The sequence below is a fragment of the Gymnoscopelus braueri genome (assembly GCF_963280865.1).
Source record: "Gymnoscopelus braueri genome assembly, chromosome: 15".
NCBI classification, from domain to species: Eukaryota; Metazoa; Chordata; class Actinopteri; order Myctophiformes; family Myctophidae; genus Gymnoscopelus; species Gymnoscopelus braueri.
In genome coordinates, this window is record NC_137620.1 from 22,548,731 (window position 1) to 22,571,035 (window position 22,305).

The 22,305-nt window shown below is 44.1% G+C and overlaps 1 protein-coding gene across 3 annotated transcripts in view; it reads left to right on the top strand.

Annotated features, from left to right (window-relative positions):
- LOC308101810 (ADAMTS-like protein 1) overlaps window positions 1-22,305 on the top strand; it is a 137,642-nt gene that overhangs the window by 83,984 nt on the left and 31,353 nt on the right. For 2 of the 3 annotated variants that reach the window (XM_080451291.1, XM_080451292.1), the window contains exons 3-8: window positions 6,912-7,039; window positions 13,669-13,714; window positions 14,369-14,605; window positions 16,472-16,598; window positions 17,371-17,445; window positions 19,572-19,729. In XM_080451291.1, the coding sequence (XP_080307417.1) occupies window positions 6,912-7,039; window positions 13,669-13,714; window positions 14,369-14,605; window positions 16,472-16,598; window positions 17,371-17,445; window positions 19,572-19,729 (771 nt within the window). Of the gene's footprint in view, window positions 1-2,339; window positions 2,686-6,911; window positions 7,040-13,668; window positions 13,715-14,368; window positions 14,606-16,471; window positions 16,599-17,370; window positions 17,446-19,571; window positions 19,730-22,305 lie in introns of those variants that run through there. The other variant, XM_080451293.1, reaches the window with a different exon arrangement.

Sequence of the window (22,305 nt, forward strand, 5' to 3'; positions counted from 1 at the left end):
ATGCATTATAAAGCAGCCATAATGTGTTATAAGAGTTGCTTTGAACCTGCATAAAGGGTAATAGTGTCTTTTATCAACACTCATAAGGCATTATACTGTAGATTTGACTATAAGTACGTATTTTTTCCCCCCAATACTTACCGCACGACTTAGCCAAGCTGTGCTACTCATATGCTTGCTGAGTTGCCGTCGCCATACACAGAACATTGTGGTCCGAAGGCGAGTGCTCTACCGACTGAGAGGTTAGGTTGACGAAATACGTTGTATTATAATTGTCCTGGTCCTACCCATTTTGCATGAATCGTTATAAGGTCTTATTAGAACATCTCAGTGCTCTCATAATGGATGGAGAGCGGGGTTATAGCATGACATAGCCTCTTTATGACAGCTCATTGTCTGGTTTAAGTAAATAGGTCGGAGAGGGTTAATGTCGGTATCAGCCAGAGCGGCGGGGTGTCTATCCCCGTTTCGCAGTGCGCTAGACCCCTGGGAGATGGATTTCTGAGGTGGAGTGCAACACCTATAGTACCATCAGCTCCCTGTACTTACCGCACTCCCAAGCCACGCTACTCATTCACTGAGTTGGCGGTGCTTGGGATCGAACCCATGACCTCGTGGTCAAGAGGCGAGTGCTCTACCGACTGAGCTAAGTAAAGCAATAGTGTTTTTAGGTAGGCAATGAGGCATAAAGGGCCAATAGTGTTTATATATCGTAAATGGACAATAGTGCTTATAGGTAGGCATAAAGGGCCGTCCACTCCAAGCACTATAACTACGTATATCATTAACCACTGTCATCGTCATAGTTGAAGACAGAGGAAGACAGTATAGGAAGACAGAGAAGGGAGCGAAAGAGACACAGGAGACAGAGTATAGAAACCAAAACAGAACGACAGAAAGGTAGAGAGAGAGAAACAGAACAAGACATAGAAAGGTAGAGAGAGAAAAATGATGTAATGACCTTTTGTCCCTGTGTTGGTTGATTGAGAGTACCTCTTTACACGGACTGTTTTTGAGCAGCAAAACATGATAAAAGGAAATGAGGAATGTCCAAAAGTTAAGGTTGAACTCAAAAAGGTTTATACCATTTTTATTCCAGTTCCAGGTTTGAAAACATAAAAGAAATGTACTTTAATATAACTCAAAGTAGAAGGCAGCAACAACAAAACCAGACGTTAAAAGCTGTGAGCCTCCAATGAACTACACCTGGCCCTCTCCTGGCCAGGCTCTCATGCTCTCCTCTCCTCCATGACTGCAGAGGGTGACAAAGCACACTGACACATTTACTGTAGATCGGCTTCTACAACTTTATATAACGATCGTTCATACTCACTTTGCATGAAAGATTATAAGGTCTTATAAACACCTCAATCTGCTATTAAAAAAAAGGAGCAAATGAAGTACAGTAAATAAGGCAAGTAAATAAATGAGAGAGGAGAGGAACGGAATAGGACAGAGAAACAGAAGGAGTCAGAGAAGGCTGAGAGAGAGAAATAGACCGAGACATAAATGTAGAGAGAGAGACAGAACAGTAGAAAGGTAAACAAAATAAAAATAAAAAAGAGAGAAAGTAGAGAGTGAAACGTATCGACACAAACGGATCGAGACACAAAGGTAGAGAGAGAAACAGAGAAACAGGAGACAGATAAAAGTAGAGAGCGAAACCGAATGAGACGCATGAAGAGAGAAACAGCAAAGGGAGGTAAAGAGATAAATGAAGCTAAAAATAAAATAAACTTGGATTACAGCTGTTGTCTCCCTGCCTTCATGCCTGCTTTTGAGTCTCTGTAAAGTGTGCGCACGCACACACACATGCACGCATGTACATTACATTACATTACATTACAGTCATTTAGCAGACGCTTTTATCCAAAGCATGTAAACACACACGCACGCACGCATGCACACGCGCGCGCACACACACACACACACACACACACACACACACACACACACACACACACACACACACACACACACACACACACACACACACACACACACACACACACACACACACACACACACACACACACACACACACACACACACACACACACACACACACACGTGAATTTGTGAAGTTGCAGCTGGCCAGCTCCTTGTTTGAACTAGCTGAGGCCCATTTATTGATTGGCTGTTGTGCTGGACCTGACTACTTGACGGGTTTGGATCCCTCCGATTACTCCACTCCCTCTCACACAGGGACCTCAAGCACACGTGCATGTACACACACACACACACACACACACACACCGATCGTTCCTCTTCCACTCCCCCTTAACTTATTCCTGAGGAAGAGAGGGAGCAAGTCAGAGAGGAGTAGGCAGGCAGGCAGACAGGACGCTCTGGACCCAGAGAGTGGAGCATCACACCCCAGGCTCAGACACACGCACACACACACATACACACACACACACACACACACACACACACACACACACACACACACACACACACACACACACACACACACACACACACACACACACACACACACACACACACACACACACACACACACACACACACACACACACACACACACACATATTTCCTGGAAATACGCATACACTCCCACACAAACTGGAGGGATCCGATAACACACTTGTCATTTTGTCAAAAGTCATGATGGATCAACACTTTCCCACTTGCAGGCTACTGGTGACAACTCTTCTTCTCATGGTAATGTAACATGATAATTATCCACTTTTAAATCAATTTGCTCTCTTTGTTTTGATCTACTGAAACAAAGTTTAATATATTTGACCATTTTCATATATTTTTGTGATTAAAAAAAAAAAAAAAAAGCAAGGTGCTCAAGAAATTATAACCAAGACATGACCTAATAAGAATTTATTTAGTTTTTGTTCCTGTTGGGCAGATGTGCTCACATTCATTTTATGATTGTTACTCTATCCGACTCCACACGGTCGGAATGCACTGGATCCCTTCTAAGTCCTCTCAGCGGTAGGTTAACGAGGCTGTAAAAAAAACACGCGAGTCATCTTATTTACTCTTGAGCGCTGCAAGTCGTCATGCTCACCCACCCCCGTTTCTTTTTGTTTTTGTTTTATTTTTTTTAACATAAGTCATATAAAAAAAAGAGAGACCGCGGATGCTGGACCGGCGAGCTGTTTTCTCTGAGGTCTAGGTCTCCTTATGTCATCACAGCGGTTGCCTTGCGGCACAGAGGTGAGCGCGGAGTGCAGCCTGAGGGTTCCGAGGAGGGGGTGGTGGGGGGGACAAGGGATTCAGCAGATGTGCGAAGATCATATGTCTTGCCAACTGAAAAGGCCATCGTATGTATATTGACATAGTCTGCAAAAGGAGGCACCGGCATTGGGTTTCTTTCCCCTGTCGCAGAGTTTTCCATCTTCAAGGAAAATGTCCTTAGTTTCAGTTGCTGAAAGGTGACTTAAATAGAGCCTGCCTGTCAAAATAACATATAATGTGGATCTCAGCGGTCTGATGTATCATTTGCTCGCTTCCTCTTCTTCACCTGATATGAAAACAGGGACGGGTGACAGCAAGGTGGCATATCTGGTGAGATTGCGATCAAGGTTTCTCATACGAGGGAGTAGTGACTTAAACATCCATGTACTGTAGGATGCCAGGTTTCTTGTTTAATCTCTAATTTAGCAAATACTGCAGATGGTATTTAACGCATTTCCTTATTGAAACAAAACAAGGCCTAAATGTTGGGGTGACAAATGTGTTACCTGGAATTTAGATGAGCCTCCAAGGTGTCATTGTAGGGGTGGATCCCAATCCGAAAAAGAGAGCACCTCCTCACTCAGCGGAAGGTTAGCCAGTTTAAACAAAAACCTTGGAGAGATCAGAGAGAGGGAGAGAGAGAGAGAGAGAGGTGGAGGTGGAGCGTGCATGGACGGAGGGTCGGGGAGCCTCCAAGCAGTTATCCGAGCCTTTTGATTACTGTATCCAAATCCCCGAGGGACAACCGGCCGATTAACGGAGCCTCGAGTTCTCTTGCTTTTCGCCGAGAACAATAGCGGCGCGGTCAGCCAAGTAACCTATTACTCCTCATCTCCATCCCTCCGTCCTTCATCTATTCTCCCTCGCTCCCTCCCCTCTCACTGATCTCTCTCTCCCTCTCTCTCCCTCTCTCTCCCGGTCCCTGTTTGATATGCCTCTGGCTGTCTTGGCTTAGCAGTGCAGCTCCCGCCAGTAATTGAGTGCAAAATTTCACTGATTGCTTTTCAAAGGAGAAGCGGGGCGGCGCACCAGAGCGGCTGCCCAGAATGCCGCCTGCGTTTATTTATCGTGGATCCAGGCATGGAGGAAGCCGGCCTGGGCAGGAATGCAGCACCGTCGCCTGACATGTTTGCTGTGTTTAGGCCTTGCCGTTCCTCTCTGCCGTACTTCAGGCGTCATTAGCGCTGACAGTTGTATATGTATGAATGCCCATTTTTTTAATAATCTGACCGCCCCACATCCCCCATCACAGACATGTATACACATGCACTCACACACACTTAATAGTGGAGCGTGGGGGGGGTCTTTTTGCTACCGGGGCCCCAAAGAAAATAGTCACAGCGGCATTATCATCATGCATTTTCCTTCCTCTCCGAAAGCCATTTGTCATCCTAAAACAAAACTAGATGCCGTGACACAGGGGAGGGGGCCGAGTAGGGCAGAATACCGCCATGCTTTCCTAGAGGGCCTGGGCAATCAATGTTTTTTGGTGTTGCGGGACTCGAAGGCTGGTGCGTCGGCGTAAGCCATTCATCAGCTCCTTGGACACCGGGCCCATTGGAGCAGGTGTTATACATACAGCCCTGTTTGGGCCCCTACTCTGGCCCCCACCCGGGCCCCCGTTCTGCCTGTTTCAGGGCAAGTGGTGCATGGCGCTGTGGTTTACATTTCACCCCACATGTGAAGGCCTTGAGAGGCCTTTTAAGCCATTGGCAACAGCTCTGGGTGTGTAAGCATGGTTTCCGCACAGGCTGTTGACCTTGGTTGGTTGGGTGGGGTGTTGGGGTGGTTGTGGACAAAGTGCTGCCCATGACTTAAAAGGTTCCATGGTGTGAGGCTTCATAAAGGGAACAATAGTCATTTTTGCAATCCTAAAGTGTCCCTGAGTGATGCTGTGACACCTCTGATGACTGCCTGTGTGCTTGACTTGATCGTGCAGTCAGATACTTTTTGTAACCATCCAATCACTTGTATGGCTTTAAAGACAGCAAATGACTGATTATTTCACTGAATGTGCAAGGACACCTGGTCTATTGAAGACATCCATAGGAGGTAGATGATCTATCACAGCATTAGTTCCAGTCCTATGAATTCTAATACCTCTATTTTGTTATTCACACTTTCATGACTTGCTCTTGTTCTATTCAACTGGTCTAGAATCTATTTCCTTTTGCTGTTCTTCAGTTGCTAGTTGCTAGCAAAAAACACTATGCTTCTAGTTTACAGCTGCTAAATGCCTATTATGGCTGGATCTGATATTAGATTTTGTTTCCGTACCAGTGGTGTTTGAGACAAGCTAGCTAGGCTGTTGAGCGTAGCCAAGGCTGTTGAGCGTAGCCACAGGAACAAAACCTAACTCACACATGGCCATAATAATGATCCACATTCACACGACAATGCCAGTGTTTCAATGCCATGCAAATAAACACCTGCCTCAGAGCAAGGTGAGTCCATCTCCCAGTAGTCTTCTCTGAAGAGGAATAGAGGGAGAGAGCATGAAAGACAAGTTAAAGTACGAGAGAGAGAGAGAGAGAGAGAGAGAGAGAGAGAGAGAGAGAGAGATGAGAGAGAGAGAGAGAGAGAGAGAGAGAGAGAGAGAGAGAGAGAGAGAGAGAGAGAGAGAGAGAGAGAGAGAGAGACTTGGGAGGAGGCAGGGGTCTTCAGAATTTGGCTGTCACGGTACATATGAGGTGCACATTGTCCTTGCAGGCTAAGAATTCATCTTCTCATAATATTGATCTTGGATGTCTCACTAATATCCCTACTGCTGCTGCCAAATGCACCACTGTGCAATTATACTGTAACAGAGAGAGAGAGAGAGAGAGAGAGAGAGAGAGAGAGAGGGGGGGGAGAGAGAGAGAGAGGGGAAGAGAGAGAGAGAGAGACTAAAGCAAGGACTGCTGGAGCTTGTTAGGACAAGACTAAAGTTTCACAGTTTGAAGGATGATTCGGACATATGACTGAAATATGCAGAGGTGAAAGTTGAGAGCTTTTGATTACTTCCCATTGCTGTCTATCTTTTCCCGTCACACGTGCGCTCCAGTTACGTTTTCATTGTTGCCCACTGGCTATAAGTTCAAGCTCCTTCAGTTGACTGCTGTCTTGGTTTGTGGACCATAGAAACTGTTAGTACTGTGTTTGAATCTCTATTTTTATTCACCTGTTTCCTAGGCTTTCCACTTCCTGTGTGTTTTCCACTTCCTGTCGATTTGATCCAATGAAATCCAATGAAACTGGTCAGGTGACTAATGATATCCAATGAAATCCGACAGGAAGTGGAAAACACACAGCCTAGGAAACAGGTGAATAACAGATTGCTTTGAGCCAGGCATTCCTGTGCTACGAGAGAGAGAGAGAGAGATAGAGAGAGAGAGAGAGAGAGAGAGATTCCCCATTCCCCATTACGAATTTGCAGGACAATCGATCTGTCTGTTAATGATGCCTGTTAGCCATGCCAAATGCTTATTTATTTGTATTTGCGCTTTCCTTGGCTTCTGCTCTCAAAGTTTGGGGGAGAAGAAGAAGAACAGACGAGGTGATGACAGTGGAAGTGAGCGCTGGATGGAAATGGCTGGAGGCCTTCAATAACTGTGACCCTGTGGCGTATAAACTCTGCACTTCAACAAGTGTTTTCTCTCTCTCTCTCTCTCTCTGTATGTCTGTCTGTCTGTCTGTCTGTCTCTCTCCTCGTACAGAGCTCGCGGACAGCTCGATCCGAGGAGGACCGAGACGCCCTGTGGGACGCCTGGGGCTCGTGGAGCGAGTGTTCCCGCACCTGTGGGGGAGGGGCCTCCTACGCCCTCCGACGATGCCTCGGTTCCAAGTAAGATTCGGCCTGATTCCCTTCTTGTATCGCGTTGTTGTCGGGCAGAAACCTCCATATATCTCCATATTCTAACGGTTTGTGTTTTTTTTCGTAAATGAACGCCCCACTTGATTATACTGCAGCGTCACACAAAAACATCAAAAGTAGCAGATCCGCAAGCTTGTCGATCTGCTACTTTTGCTATTTTTGAATTTGAATTTTGAATCCTGAAAAGACCCGTTCACAACAACATACATAGGTTTCCACCACGACAATATTCTTCCAAACTGTGATTTCTCATGTGGTTTCTTTGTCATCCAATGGAACTTTTCCCTCTTGTTTCATCCCATACGTCCTGTCTTCATAAAGACTTCATACAGTACAATGATATTAGTACTTTATTAGGTTTTTATTGATTTATACATAGGCAATGTACAGTATCTGCCATGACGTAGCAGACCACTGCAATAGGAGAATCAGATTGACAACATCATGTGCACAGCAACGTAAAATGGGGCTCTACAGTATAATGATTTATTTTCTTTAAGAGAGGCATACATCACTGAAAGAACATAATATTAATAAAATGTGTGCCTAGAAGTTAGAATCTCCTTGTCGTGGCAAAACGGAACCATCCCGTGGACAATTTGTAAACATGTGCTTAGACACAATCCGAGGTAATCTCCTCGCTCCGAGACCAAAGTCCTGACTGGGGCCAGACTGGTTTCCATTAAATTCCCATACAACATATTGAGACGAGAGTGAGGGGGATGGTAGGGCTTGCTTTCATGCTATTTGGTCCTGCCAAATAGACCCAGACAGAGTCCCTAATAGCGTGAGTAAATCTCGCCGCTTGCCTTATTCCCAGGGGCTGTAATGGTAGTGCTCAAAATACATTTTATATGACTGTTAAAGAGGCCTAGAAGGTCATTGTAGATCACATGCCCATCCAGGCCTCTAAAAGTGGTCTAGACTTCCATCAGTCCTGCAGTCACCAATTCATCTGCATTTGGTTGTCAAACTCTTCCCAGTAAGGTTCCTTCACAAATCAGAGCGTAATAATTAATGTATTTTTTCCAAAGGCCGTTAAATATCTCCTCCTGAATGAGAGATTTGGGATCTGCAAACAATGAGGCTGCATTGGTCTGAGCTTCCCTTTTCGTCATCGTTGGCTTACATTTTGGGACAAAACTTGAACCTGCACCCTGGACCCCTCGTTCCTTTCATCGTCAAGCAAGAGTCATCCACTTGGAAGGGCTTCAAACTAAATTAAAGATTAAAGCCCAGAGGCCAAGTGTGCTCTGCAAAGTGGCCAATTACATTGCACGGCGAGAGAAAGAGGCAGCGAGCGAATGAGCAAGAGAGTATGTTTTCCATAGAAATGTTGTCACATTTATAGACTGGGAAATATCTGCATGGTGACTTCACTGCATTCCTACATTTACGGCCCTCAGAATGTACCCCTGGATCACACGAGGTGCCCAGTGGGCCTTGCTGGAGAGGTCAGCGCCATTGGGAAAGGGGGGGGTCCGTTCCAACTGTGACACAGCCACTTAGGGAAATGATGAAACAATGCATCTGTGCACAGACACTGACAAAACAAAGTGGATCACACTCGAGGTCACGACCAGTGGCATAAGGTGCCCTGTTTGCGCTGTGTGGAATAGGGCTGAAAAAAAAACAAGCCTGTTTTGATTATTTCTAGACGAGTGTCAAAACCTCAAACCTCCAAAGTGCTAGACAGCCAGCCCTCCCCTCCTGTGCTGTACTGCAAACATTGCGGTGCATGGTTTCTCTGGGAGCTCATTTCATGATATCAACAACGGCCATTTCTCTGCACGTGCCCAGAACTTCTGGTCAAGGCAAACCTCAGAATGCTACTGGCTGTAAAACTGGTCCGCCGTGAATTGACGTGTGAAGAGGTGTTTGGGGTCTGAACACTGTGTCTGATGCAGACATTTGTGGGCGTGTGTGTGTGTTTATGCACATAATTTGTGCATGTGTAAACAGCCATTTGCTCTCAAACATAATTGTTTCTAGGGGAGGTATGTTTATGCATTTGAGTGCCATTTGGGCGGTTGGATGGTTAAATGTATGTGGTGGGACCCTCTGTGTCACCTCTATCCCACCTCACCTCACCATCGCGTGGGAACGAGAGACCAATGGCCTGGTCTCTGTGGGACATCAAACGATGCCATTAAAGCCCACAGCACAAGGCCCCTTGTGTGTGTGCACGCGTGTGTGCACGTGTGTGTGTGTGTGTGTGTGTGTGTGTGTGTGTGTGTGTGTGTGTGTGTGTGTGTGCGCGCGTGTGTGCATGCGTGTTGGAAGAGAGAAGGGCTGTAAATTGGTGTGAAACACACTCCAAACCTATACCACCCCGCTGTAACTCTGTAACCTATAGTACACATGTAGAACACTCATGTACTGTACACTCACATGCACATATTTATTCACAGTTTCACATGTACACTAACATGTGCGCTCACTCTCACAAACAAACAAACACGCACACACACACACACACACACACACACACACACACACACACACACGCACACGCACACGCACACGCACACTCGCACACATGCACACATGCACGCACACACACATTATGTGTGAGTGCTCATGCTTTCACTCACACATTTTTCACGATTTTGACTGTATACAGTACATACACACACGCACACGCACGGGCACACGCACACGCACACGCATCCCCCCACTCTAGCACATCCACTTGCACGCGATCACACAGTGTACGGACTCGCATGCACACCCACTCGCACGCATGGGATCCATGTTTTCCACATTGCTGCTACCGCACAAATGTACGTGACCCCAGCAGCCTCCAGAGGGAACACAAGCAAAGTGCAATCCGAACACGAGACGCCTGGCCCTCATTAGACCCCCCCATAGACCACACTTCATTTGATCATAAGCAGAATAATGTAATGCGGCAGAGCCGCTTGTGAAGCAAGTGTGGGCATATGGATGGACTGCCATGTCAACAGAATGTAACTGCTCAAACAATAATGAGGCCATTTGGCTGTGCAACAGGGGTAGAGAAATCTGAGCCAGCTTGTTGATTAGTTGATGATATTAATCGGAGCTGTCTCACACTTCTCGGTTACACACCGCATGAACTTTCTACGGAGGGAATAGTGCACGTTTTCTTTCATCTATTGTTAGGTTTACCTCGGTTTGATCGAACTGTTGCAGCGACGGTAACACTGCAGGTCAGCGCATCAACTACATGCTTAAGTGTAAAATAAAAAAGTGCTGTAAAAAAAAGTGTTGTGTTAATTCAACTATGAGACTGTAAGAATAGTATGGACTTAGAATTAAAACTATTGTGTAGATGAAGAGGGGTGGCTAGAGAGAGTTCGTTGCAGAATAGCAGAGCAAATGCTTGTCTGTATTTTAAAGGCCAGTGGGTCAGTAGCAAAGTTATTTAAGAAAAAAACTATTAATGTTGACATAATAGACATGAGTTCTTAAGCCGTGATTCCAGTGATGGAAGAAGTACAAAAAAAATAAACTTAAGTAACAATAGGGTATCAATACCCTATTGTAGAAGTACCTGTAAAAGTTCGGTATTAAAAATGTATTAAAAGTACAAAAAGTATTGGCATCAAGATATACTTTAAGTACCAAAAGTAAAAGTACTCATTATGCAGAAGGTCCCATTTCACAAGTTTTCAAATCCTTTGAATCCTCTGGAATCCTTTGAGATCTACAAGCTCACAACGCGTCGCTTTGCCACGCGTTGCAAGCTTGTAGATTGGCTATTTTCAAATTGCCAAAGTAGGTGTTCAGTAGTTTTGTAATGATAATAAAAATCTACAAAATAGCTTGTAAGAATTCATTATAGTGGAGTAAGCGTACAATATTTGCCTTTGAGATGTAGTGGAGTAGAAGTAAAATTATGGAAAATTGGAAGTAATCCAGTAAAGTAAAAATACCTAAACATTTTACTTAAGTACAGTACTTGAGTAATTGTACTAAGTTACTTTCCACCACTGCGTGATTCTAAATCACATTTGGATTCTGTCCTGTATCCACAGTGTTACAGAAATGTTATGGTGTTGTTGTAACCTTTGAAACCACTGATAATGGAGCGTCGCTATTTGTGCGTGTGTGTGTGTTAGTGTGTGTTAGTGTTAGAGTGAGTGCATGTGTGCTTGTGCTTGTGCGTGCTTGTGCGTGCTGTCATCAGTTGCAGCAATTACTAGCAGTGACATTAAATGGCTGTGGCATTTTGGGAATTCCAACAAAGGCGTACCCACAGCTGTGTTAAAAGGCCATGTTTTGGTGGCAATTAAAAGTGAATTTTCTCTGAAGGCAATGAATTATGTAATTAACTAGAGTCATTACAGTATGTTAGTGTGTCTCATTTTTACAGCCAAGAGACCACCCTCCATGTGGCCTGTACATTCTGTTGCTGTCGGGCAGAAACATCGTATCTCCATATTTCAAGTGAAAAATAGCAGATTTACAAGTTCATAAGTGCTTGTAGATCGACTATTTTCACTATATTAAAATGTTTTCATTATAATGGTAAAAAAAAGGAACGGTTTTGGACATACAAGGTTTCCGACCCTGCATATCGTAGGTAGGGGTTTAGGATGTTGGATGCATACTGTAGGAGGGTTTTGGATGTAGGGTGCATACTACAGTATAAGTAGAGTAATAATGGGTGAATTGAGGGTTTTGTCAAACATTCATGTGATGCGGAAATGAAGGAAGAAAGGCATGAGGGAGGGAAGGAAGGAAGGAAGGGTGGAAGGGAGTGACCTTCTTTATTGTGTCCCCATCCTTGCCATATAAACTCAACATTTACTCTAATGACATGGACCTGGTGTTTTTGCTTTTCTGAAATAACCAATATAAAATGTTACAATGAGAGCATAATTCATGTATCACCAAACGGGCCATATTTCCAAGTACTCATTCATTTCGAAGGTATTAATCTTATGGCACCGGTCACAGGGTCTGCTTGCAATTACATTCAATCTATAATTTTTACTGTGAGTTGAGTTGATGACAAGTATATGGGCATTACTATGAATGATCGAAAACATAGGAGCCAGGCATTCACTGTACGGTATATCCCATTCCAATTTCATATTGTGATTTTATGGTTTCAACCAAAAGGAGCTCTATTTCTTATCTTGGGGGGAAATTGTGGCTATTTGTGTGTGTGTGTGCGTATATGTGTGTGCGCATGTGCGTGCTTGTGTGTACTGTAGTGTACAAATGAACGATCTCTTAGTGGTGACATATGTTTTGTGTGTATATTTGTCATAATTACCATGTGTGTCTGCAGTGGGGTCTACTGGTGAGAGCTGCATGTCCGCTCTGGGAATTCTGGCATTCCAAGTAGCTTCTTTTATCGTATAGTATGATGATGTCATCATGAATCCGTACTCACCTTACTGGTTAGCCTCCTCTCCATGCCTTCAAAGCCACAAAGCAGTAAAGGGACTTCATGTGGTGTTGTTTAGAATCTAGGTTATATAGTGCCTGGCCTGATGGTTTTCCACACTGATACCTGTCTCTCAGTCCCTCAGTCTTCTTCAAGTGTCTCGTTCAGGTCTGAGCCACAGTGACCTTCTGTTTGTCTTGGCAGTGAGAACTGTCTGGCTCAGTCATGGGGTTCTAATGGGCTTGCCATGCTACGCTGTGCTCCTCACCGCCGAGCTCTGCGTTCGCTGCAATAAAATCATAAAAACCCTTTATCCCTCATTCATCCCGTAGTCCCGATTCTGCTACGTTGCCTCCAATCACGGCTCCGCGTTAGCTAAAGCCTGATGACACTGGAATTCCTCTCAAGTTACAAGAACTAAAGAGGGGTTTTGCTTTGATTAATTTCCACCGCACTCTGAGATATCTAGCTTTTCCAAGTCACCCTGTATGAGTGATCATCTGCTGGCATCAAAGCATCAAAGGGACCTAATTTACAATAAGCAGATAGCTTCATAATTTGGACAAAGGATCTGTCTGCCTGACAGCCATGTGCCGAACAGCTCCAATCTGTTCGACAGACTCTGATTCAAAATGAACAACTGTGTATTTGCTGAGCTGTCTGGGCAAGGGTTTGTTTACTGAAAGGGAATCATCTGTCCGACACCTGTGAGTGTACTCATGTGTTTTGATGAGGATTGTATACAACTTAGTTGGAAGAATTATTTTTCCAGTACTTGAATGGGACCGCGCAAAATTGCACGGGCATTTTTTTAGTTTTTGCATGAGGCAAACTGTGTGAACATAACTGTTGGTTTGTGCTTCTGCACAAACGGTTCCGAGCCAACATAGTCACCACGTCATCACGATGTGACTATCTGAAAATTCATGGCATGAAAGTCTAAAGATCTAAAAGCTCAAAACGCATTGCAGCGTGGCACGTTGTGAGCTTGTAGATCGGCTATATCCGGCGTGCGACACCGGCATGCAACTAAGTATAAACCCAGCTTAAGAAAGAGAGGAGATTTGGGGCCGGGTGGAGGAAATATCAGCTGCCGTCACTCCACCAACCGCAGATGACTGATGTGCACAGTGGTTTGTTTTATCGCTCACCCCCAAAGCCAGCTCAGCCACATGTCCATTTCACCCCCCCCTCCTCTCTTTCTCTTCCCCTCCTCCAGGACCTGTGAAGGGCAGAATATCAAATATCGCACATGCAGTAATGTGGTAAGTTCAGCAAACTCATCTTTATGTAATGGACGTCAGTGGCTCTTTCATGTGGTTTCAACTTGGAATAAATGGAAATGGTAAACTGTGTTGGAGACTCTACAGTATTGTGCTAGGACTATGTGAATGCTGCCAGGTCTTATGTTTGACGACTGAATACGTGTGATCTGGGACGTTGTGTTAGAGCAAGCTGGCAATGGAGATATGTGATGGTCGGGCAATATGAACCCTAATGTTTGTATTTTTATCACTGCTTCCAAAAATCCGGAATTACATATACTGTACAGTACACTATCACTTATACCTATATCATGCAAAATTAGGGATGCACCGGAAATTCTTGGCCGATACCGATGTTTCAAATAACAATTTAGCCGATAACCGATACTGATACCGATATTTGTTAATTTGATAATGTTTACTGTGATTATGGTAAACTTACATTTCATATCACAAACACCATAGAGTGGCTTTAACCAGCAAAAGAATGTAATGAATTATTTTATTTTTTTTGCTGATACCGATGTTGACCGATAACAGCAAATATCGGCCAATACCGATATGTGGCCGATATATTGGTGCACCCCAATGCAAAATATAAAGATATTTTCTAAATGAATCACTCAGATGATCTCTTGTCTGTAATACCCTCAGGACTGCCCTCCAGATGCGGGCGACTTCCGTGACCAGCAATGTTCAGCGCACGCAGATGTGCGATTCCAGGGAGAGTACCACGAGTGGCTGCCCGTGGACAATGACCCTGACAACCCCTGTGCCCTCAAGTGTAAGGCCAGCGGCGTGGGCCTGGTGGTGGAGCTCGCTCCCAAGGTGCTGGACGGGACGCGTTGTTACACCGAATCTCTGGACATGTGTATCAGCGGAGTCTGTCAGGTATGTAATGGCTGCTGATCTTTCTCTGTCCTGCACCCACCTTTGGGTGGCACTGCCTTTGGATGTGCCTACTATCTACGTAACATGGGTTATTGATAACACCCCAATAAAACTAAACTACAGTTGCATATTCATATATTTCTCCATCTTTTCGGTCGAAACATAGTTCACTCGGATGGCAAAGGTCAAACAAGGATCTTAACCTATTAAACCTTTTATTCTTCATTGACCAGTGTCCCCCAAGTGTCTATACTCCAAATGTCTTCACTGCAAATAGCTGATCTACAAGCTAACAATACATTGCTTTGCAAAGCATTGCGAGCTTGTAGATTGGCTATTTTCACCGAATGTTTGCCTTTTATGACATGCCCAGAATAGGGACGCTAGGGCTCATCATTGTAAAAAAAATACAATAAATTACTCTGTACAACGACACAAAGGTAACACAATTCTTTGCCATATAGGCTTTATACCATGCTCTGCACACCTGACACTCAGCACGGTTTGCGTTCTCTACTACTTCTTTGTCCTATATCTATTTATTCACTTCTTGCTTCTTATCTGCTGCCAAGGAGCCAAAATCACTAAACCCACAGTGGTCCAGTGGTTTGAGTCCCACTGAATTAAAAGTGAATAAATCCAACCGAATCCATACACAGCGAGTGGCGTCACGCCAACTCTGTGGCATCTGCTTTGTGAATGAATACAGAATGAGGAACATATCAAAAGCATGGGATTTTGACTGACATCCCAGGAAATGGTTCACAATGCATTTTTTCCTGGTTGAATGAAATCGCATCCTGAAGCATCGCGTGTGCTGAGGTATAGGACGGGGGTTTAAAAGGCGCTCCAACCTTGCTTAGAACCACACTGTGGTTTTGGCTTCATTTGACTGACACTTCATGCTAAAAAGTCCATCAATCAAATACGGTTGGTTGGAGATAATGTTTAATACAAAACATTGTGTAACATTTGTTCTGCCTAGCTTATAGAGCTAGGTTGAAGGGGATGCTCTCAAGGCCTCTTGTCAGTTCCTTTTGGTGAAGTGCGGGTGTGCACGCACCTATGAATGTTGTGATTGTGTATGTGCACGTGACTGAACCCTAACGTCCCCACTCTGGGGGCGAATATTCAGTCAGAATTACATATTTACAAGCTCACAACTGCATCGCAACGCAATGCGTTGTGAGCTTGTAGATCGGCTAGTTTTGGCGAAAAGTTTTTGGCGTAAAGGGGAAAAAGGAGGGATAGAGTATAGAGTCCTGGGGGACCCCAGTCAACTAAGGATATAGGGTTTACAGCGGTCAGTTTCCACCAGATCGAGTTCGCCTTTGACCACTGTGTCATGAGTGCCATGTTGAATGATTGCCGCGAACTGCTTCACAAGGCCGTCAACCACCACCTGACAGCCATTCGCCACTCGGGTGTCAATCACGTATTTAATCATTTTGCCAACTGTGACTTCCTGGCGGCTCTCTATGGGCCCTCGGAAGTTTACCGCGGCCACCTCCAGAGGATCTGTGACGGCGGAACAAGAATACAGACACCATGTCTGTATTCTGTGATCCATTTTTGTACATTACATTTAATGTATCATTCATGATGGAATATGCAACACACTGGATTGCTATTGGCATATCATTATATTGTTATGGTGCAGTACAGTACGATACGATGGTACAGTATAGTTTGGTATTGGTACCGAATGGTACGGCATAGTACATAGTACCATACCACCAGTGCCATGCCACCAGTACCATAGTACCAGTACCACAGTGCCAGTACCATAGTACCAGTGCGATATGTTACAGTATGGTATGGTGTGGTGTGGTATGGTACTGTATGGATTACTTTTTCCTGTCTCAGATTGTAGGTTGTGATCACCAGTTGGGAAGCACGGCAAAGGAGGACAACTGTGGCATATGCAATGGAGACGGCTCGTCCTGTCGACTTGTGCGGGGACACTACAAGTCCCAGCATGCCTCAGGAAAAAGTAAGAACCCCCCCCCCCCCCCAAGTGCTTATCAAAAGCACTTGATATCTTCTGAATACTACCAAAAATATAACATTTAACCACTATTCTTCATCATACAGTAGATGTACTTAATTATGAAAGATGGAATATAGTATTTGCCCGCCACTACAGTGGGGTCCAGGAACCCTCAGAGGTACGTGAGGGAGTTCCAAAATAACTCTATACGACTGTGTGCAGACTTTTTTCTTTTCCTCACTCTTACTTATTTAGTCTTGCACCACCAGCGAACACTGGATGTGCACAACATAGCTCTCTGAACTTTAATCTCAGTAGATAACATGTCTGGAAACGCTCTCTCCCCGTCTAAGCTTTCAGCTTGTCATACTAATACCTGTTGAACACCCCTTGATCATCGCCTCACCAATAACACTTGAGCCTGACACATGGTGTTGATTAAGTCCCTGAGTAAGAACCTGTGCTGTGCAAGAGGGAAAGCCAAAACCACCATACAGATGTAGGTCCAGGTTCCCATCTACTTCATCTGGGACTATTAGTTTCATTAGATCTTATGTAGACCAGCATAGTGGTTACTGAATATGTTTGGAATTCTGCTCTGTCCCACAACGGACCAATTAATTAACACTGTTGACTTTCATGCCATGTTAGAAGATACTTTGTCGCTACTAACTGCGCTAACATGTTCTCTCTCTCTCTCCCCCCCTCTCTCTCTCTCTCTCTCTCTCTCTCTCTCTCTCTCTCTCTCTCTCTCTCTCTCTCTCTCTCCCCCAAGCTGAAGATACAGTTGTAGTCATCCCCTATAGGAGTCGCCATGTGCGTCTTGTCTTGAAAGGCCCGGATCACTTGTGTAAGTCTTGGTAGGTCCGGGGTGCTCTTCCATCCAGAAAAGTTCAATCAAACGTTATTTATATAGCACATTTCATACATACGGTGCAACTCAATGTGCTTCACAGAATAGAAAGATTAAAAAGAAGTCAAAAGAGAGGAAATTAAAGAACTATATTAGAATACATATATTATACCTATATTTGAAAATTAATTGTAAGAAATGTATACAAATAAAAGCAATGCAAAGAATCTACTGTACATCGGCAAAAAAAAATGTGTGTTTCTTTTAAATATCCATGGATTCAGAGACCTGTGGATCCAAGGATCCTGCCGTGCGCATACATTAAAAAAGCATTGCAGATAAGTGGTGCATTTCCATTTAGTGATTTAAAAAACAATGCATATTTGCTGCTTGTCACTTCAGTAATTCTCCTATTGTTATATTTTGGTAAGTTGTTGTTGCCCGGAAATGTGTTTAGTTTTTTTTTGTTGCCATAAACTCTGAGTGTATACATATGTACTTTAAGTACATAAATATAAAGTATGATAGAACCCATATTAGCAAACATGCCATGCTGCACTGGATTGCAGATATTTAAACGTCTCACAGACGGCAGGCATTTGAACCATACAGTATAGAAAGAAATATTGCTGTTGGTCCAAGTAATAACTTGGACCAACTATCTGCCAGCTACCATACCTTCCAAATAAGTACCTCATCCAATGAATAATCTATCATTTACCACTTATCCCTAGCATTGACCAAATTTGATAAGGGGCTCTCTCATACAGGAAGCATGATTATTTCTAAGATTACATCAGGAAGGCCAGGGCAGAATAATAGGAAGAGAGTTTCTCTTCTCTCTCTCTTCCCTTCCCTCTGGCTCTAATGAATCCCGCTCCAAACGCTTCCAGCAACGATCACTGATGTCAGCGTTTTGGCAGCAAACTCCCTTTCGGTTCAAATCGATAACAAATGTTCCATCTCTTCTCTTCTGCACCTATCTATCCGTTTCCATAGTGGCTCCTTTTTCTTGAGTGGGGTGAATAGTGCTTCTTTCTTTTCTTTTTTCTTTTTTTTTTCTCGTCTTGCTGGACAGATTTGTCATTAAATATTTCCCCCATTCTCCTTGCTGAGGGCACTGAAATGGTAACCATCTGTCGGCACAGGATGACGGGTGCTCCTTAGAGCTTGTTCCCGTGCTTGCTGTTGTTATTGTTTAAACTTCCATGCTGGAATTAGAAAAGACCCCATTAGGCCTAGGTTGAATTGAGGTCAAATGGTGGAAAAGCTCGCTACGCCACCAGCTCACTTGGATTCCCGTGGGCTTCCCAGCACCGCTGAACTGAGAGAGTGTTTGGATCCAAGCATAACAGCCAGCCAGTTCTGCATGTTACTTGGTCGATCCGAAGTGTATTTTGCAGTCAGTGATAAATGAAAGCGTTTATGCTTCTACAGTATATATACGTATACATGCGCTCGCACACACACACGCACACGCACACACACACACACACACACACACACACACACACACACACACACACACACACACACACACACACGACACAACGTGGAAAGACTAAGGATTCAAAAACACCAAACCGATGGTTGGCTGAAATCAGCTCAGCAGTTATGAGCGTTGGGGGTATAGTGTTTTGTGTGTGCATGTCTTTGACTTTGACTGTTGTGGAAAGATGGAGGCACCCTAAAGAATGGAGGCATTTTACAACCAACTAAGACCCTTGATGCTGTGAGCCCCAGTGTTGTTAGCTGACTGTCAGATTGGTCTATTTGGGCCAATAGACATAGAAATGGGCAGTGATGGAAGAAGTACCGGTACTCCAATTCTTTTACTTAAGTAAAAGTATCAATACCCTATTGTAGAAATTGTCTGTCACAAGTACATGTTCGGTATTCAAAATTCACTTGAGTAAAAGTACAAAAGTATTGGCATCAAAATGTACTCAAAGTACCAAAAGTAAAAGTACTCATTATGCAGAACGTCCCATTTCACAAGTTTTTTAAATACAAATAAAAGTGATCATCAACATTATCATGCACTGGACTGTTTCCTAACTGTAATGATTTCCATTGTCTGCATTGTTTACTTTGTCCCCTGTTTACTTTGGCTCCTCTGGTAGATGTGGAGAGTAAGACACTCCAAGGGGTGAAAGGGGAACTTTCCCTGGATAATTCGGGCCAGTACCACCTGGAGAACACAACCTTGGACTACCAGAAACTCTCTGAAAAGGAGGTCCTGAGGATCGCCGGTCCGCTCGGAGCCGACTTCACTGTCAAAGTAAGAGCTACTAACTTAGTGTGCATGGGTGCGGCATTAACCAATGGCTTCCTGGTTTTGGGGATGTCATTATAGGTGAAAATAAAAAAAAATAGCTTTTAAATTGGATATTTATGATTTTTTTAATTTATTATTTTGTGTTTAAGTGGCTTAGTGGTTAAATGTCTTGCAGAGATAACCCCACGTTGAGACCTCAGGCTGACTGGATAACGCAATGCAATTCCTGTGTGGGTTCAGTAGGGGGGACACAGGGACATTTTGTCCCCTCACGTGATGATTTTGAGGGGGGGGGGATGTTTATGTTGTGGGCAGCTGCCTGATGGCAATATGACTCTCGCCGCTCTGACTACTCTTGCCGCTCTATCCCTGCCACTCTCCGTACTCCTGCGCCGGGCCGCCGGCAGATTGTTGTGTGTGACTTCGACAACAATAGACGGCAACCACTCGCTTTGCATAAAGACCACTAGAGCCTCAACTACGTCATCAGACGCAGTATAAACAACACACAAATTAGAGTACAGTAGGCGAAGATGTATGAGCCACCAAAGCAAACGTATTATTAGTTTCGCAGAAGTGCCAGTGGAAGCTCTGCTGTCAGATGTGAAGGAGAAAGCACCACCATCACCACTGGAATAGAGAGAAGAGGAGCCTAAATATAATGATGTGGGTTTTTTTTATGCAATGTTGCAATTCCAGCTCCAATGTAGGCATTTAGCAGACGCTCTTATACAAGATCAGTGTAATTGGCATGAACCCTAGTCAACAAACGACAGGGTAAATGGTGATGTAAATTGAGTGCATCAAAGTAACTAGGATACCAAGCAAACATAAAACCTAGCATCTGTCTAAACAACATACCAAATAACATTCTTAACATTTGTGATCACAAACAAGATATGTTTTGTGAGTTTTTCCTACTTTCATTAGAGTAAACCGGATTTTCTCTGATCTGCTACGTGGCCGCCCACGACTACAACCCTTCGTGTGTCCCCTCACTTTGCACCCCTGGTTCATGGAGAAGTCATGCCAGGGACAAATTAATCAATACAAAATGCCCGCCACAACCATCAGTTACAGCTACATGCAGCCTATAATACAGATGACTTTCCCCCAAATCAGCAATAAGATTCAGTGCCGGTGTATGGGTAGTGCCTAAAGCCTAATTTATGCTAGTGTGACACGTCGCAGACAAAAATGATGTCAACTCAACAGTTTGGACAATTTTGTGGTGCGGAGCAGTGATTGGATAGTTGCTGTGGTAATGATGGTAGTTTACTACTAAGTTACTTATGAACGAGGATGTATCGTTGCCAGATTCGCGGAACATAAACCCCAGCTGGGCTTGGTGTCTGGTTGCTATAGTGACAACGCACACTGGCGATAGACTGTATGTCAAATATATTGCGACAAAATGACACCATTTTCCATAGACGCTTTGTCACCAAAGCATAAATTAGGCTCAAGTAGTCAGTTTACCTTAACTGGCCTCAAATGCTGAATGTGTTAGCTTAAGCCTGAGTTATACTTGGCTGCGTTTTGTGTTTCACAAACGGAAATAGCCGATCTACAAGCACACAACACGCCACATGTTGAGAGCTTGTACTTTGGCTATATATTGGTGCACTACTAAGGATAAATCAGGCGAGAAACTGTTAAAGCCCTGGTGGCAGGTTTTATATATAGTTATAAGTTGTAAGTAGTATACGTTATTTTCCTCCGGTTCTATAAGTTCAGAACATTTTGAAAAGGCATCATAATATTTGCCAGTCCAATAACAAGCCAGCTGTTTCATGTTGGCTTGAGGTCACGGCGCGGTTTGGTTCTTTGTAACTGATCCCAACTCCGCTCTACTGGATAGAACCAGGGTGACATCATTTGTTGACATTTTACTTTTGTTTTTCCAATGCAAAAGTTAAAACGGTAGTGTCTGCTATGTGAAGCCATGAAAATGGAGTGCCTCGGCCAAATCAGCACAGGATCAGATTGTTGTTTCCCTGAACCTGCGATGAACTCCCCCCCTGTGTCACGTAGAGTTCAGGGGGATTTCATCTTCTCTGTTTAGGTTTAAACCTATAGGGGCATCATGTGCACGCCACCCGTAGCGTCCCTATTCTGGGGCATACATTCGTTGAAAATAAGAGATCATCAAGCTGAGCTTATGGGTCAGCTATTTTCGGTGATAGATATTTGGTGTAGGGGGGGGGAAAGGGGTGGCTACTATAGACCCCTGGGGACCCCGGTCAACAAAGTATATAGGGTTTAAGTGGTTAAAAATCAGACTCAAATAACTTCTTGTTTAACTCGCCTCATGGAGAGGGCCTGCACGTTATTTGAGGCTGTGTGTCATGCAATGAAAACAATAGCAGTGCAGACCTTCTTAGCTCCAAAACCAGTGGTTGTTTTTGGCTTACTAAGGTGTCTGTTATGACACGAGTGATTTCATGTCTTTGGCTGTTACGGTTGCAGTGATATAGTTCATTGGTGTAAATGCCCCTTGATGACACTTTGCTATGAGTGATGGTTGACAGACTTTGGAATGTCAGGCCTTGGACTATGTGAAGAATCAGCGGGCTCCT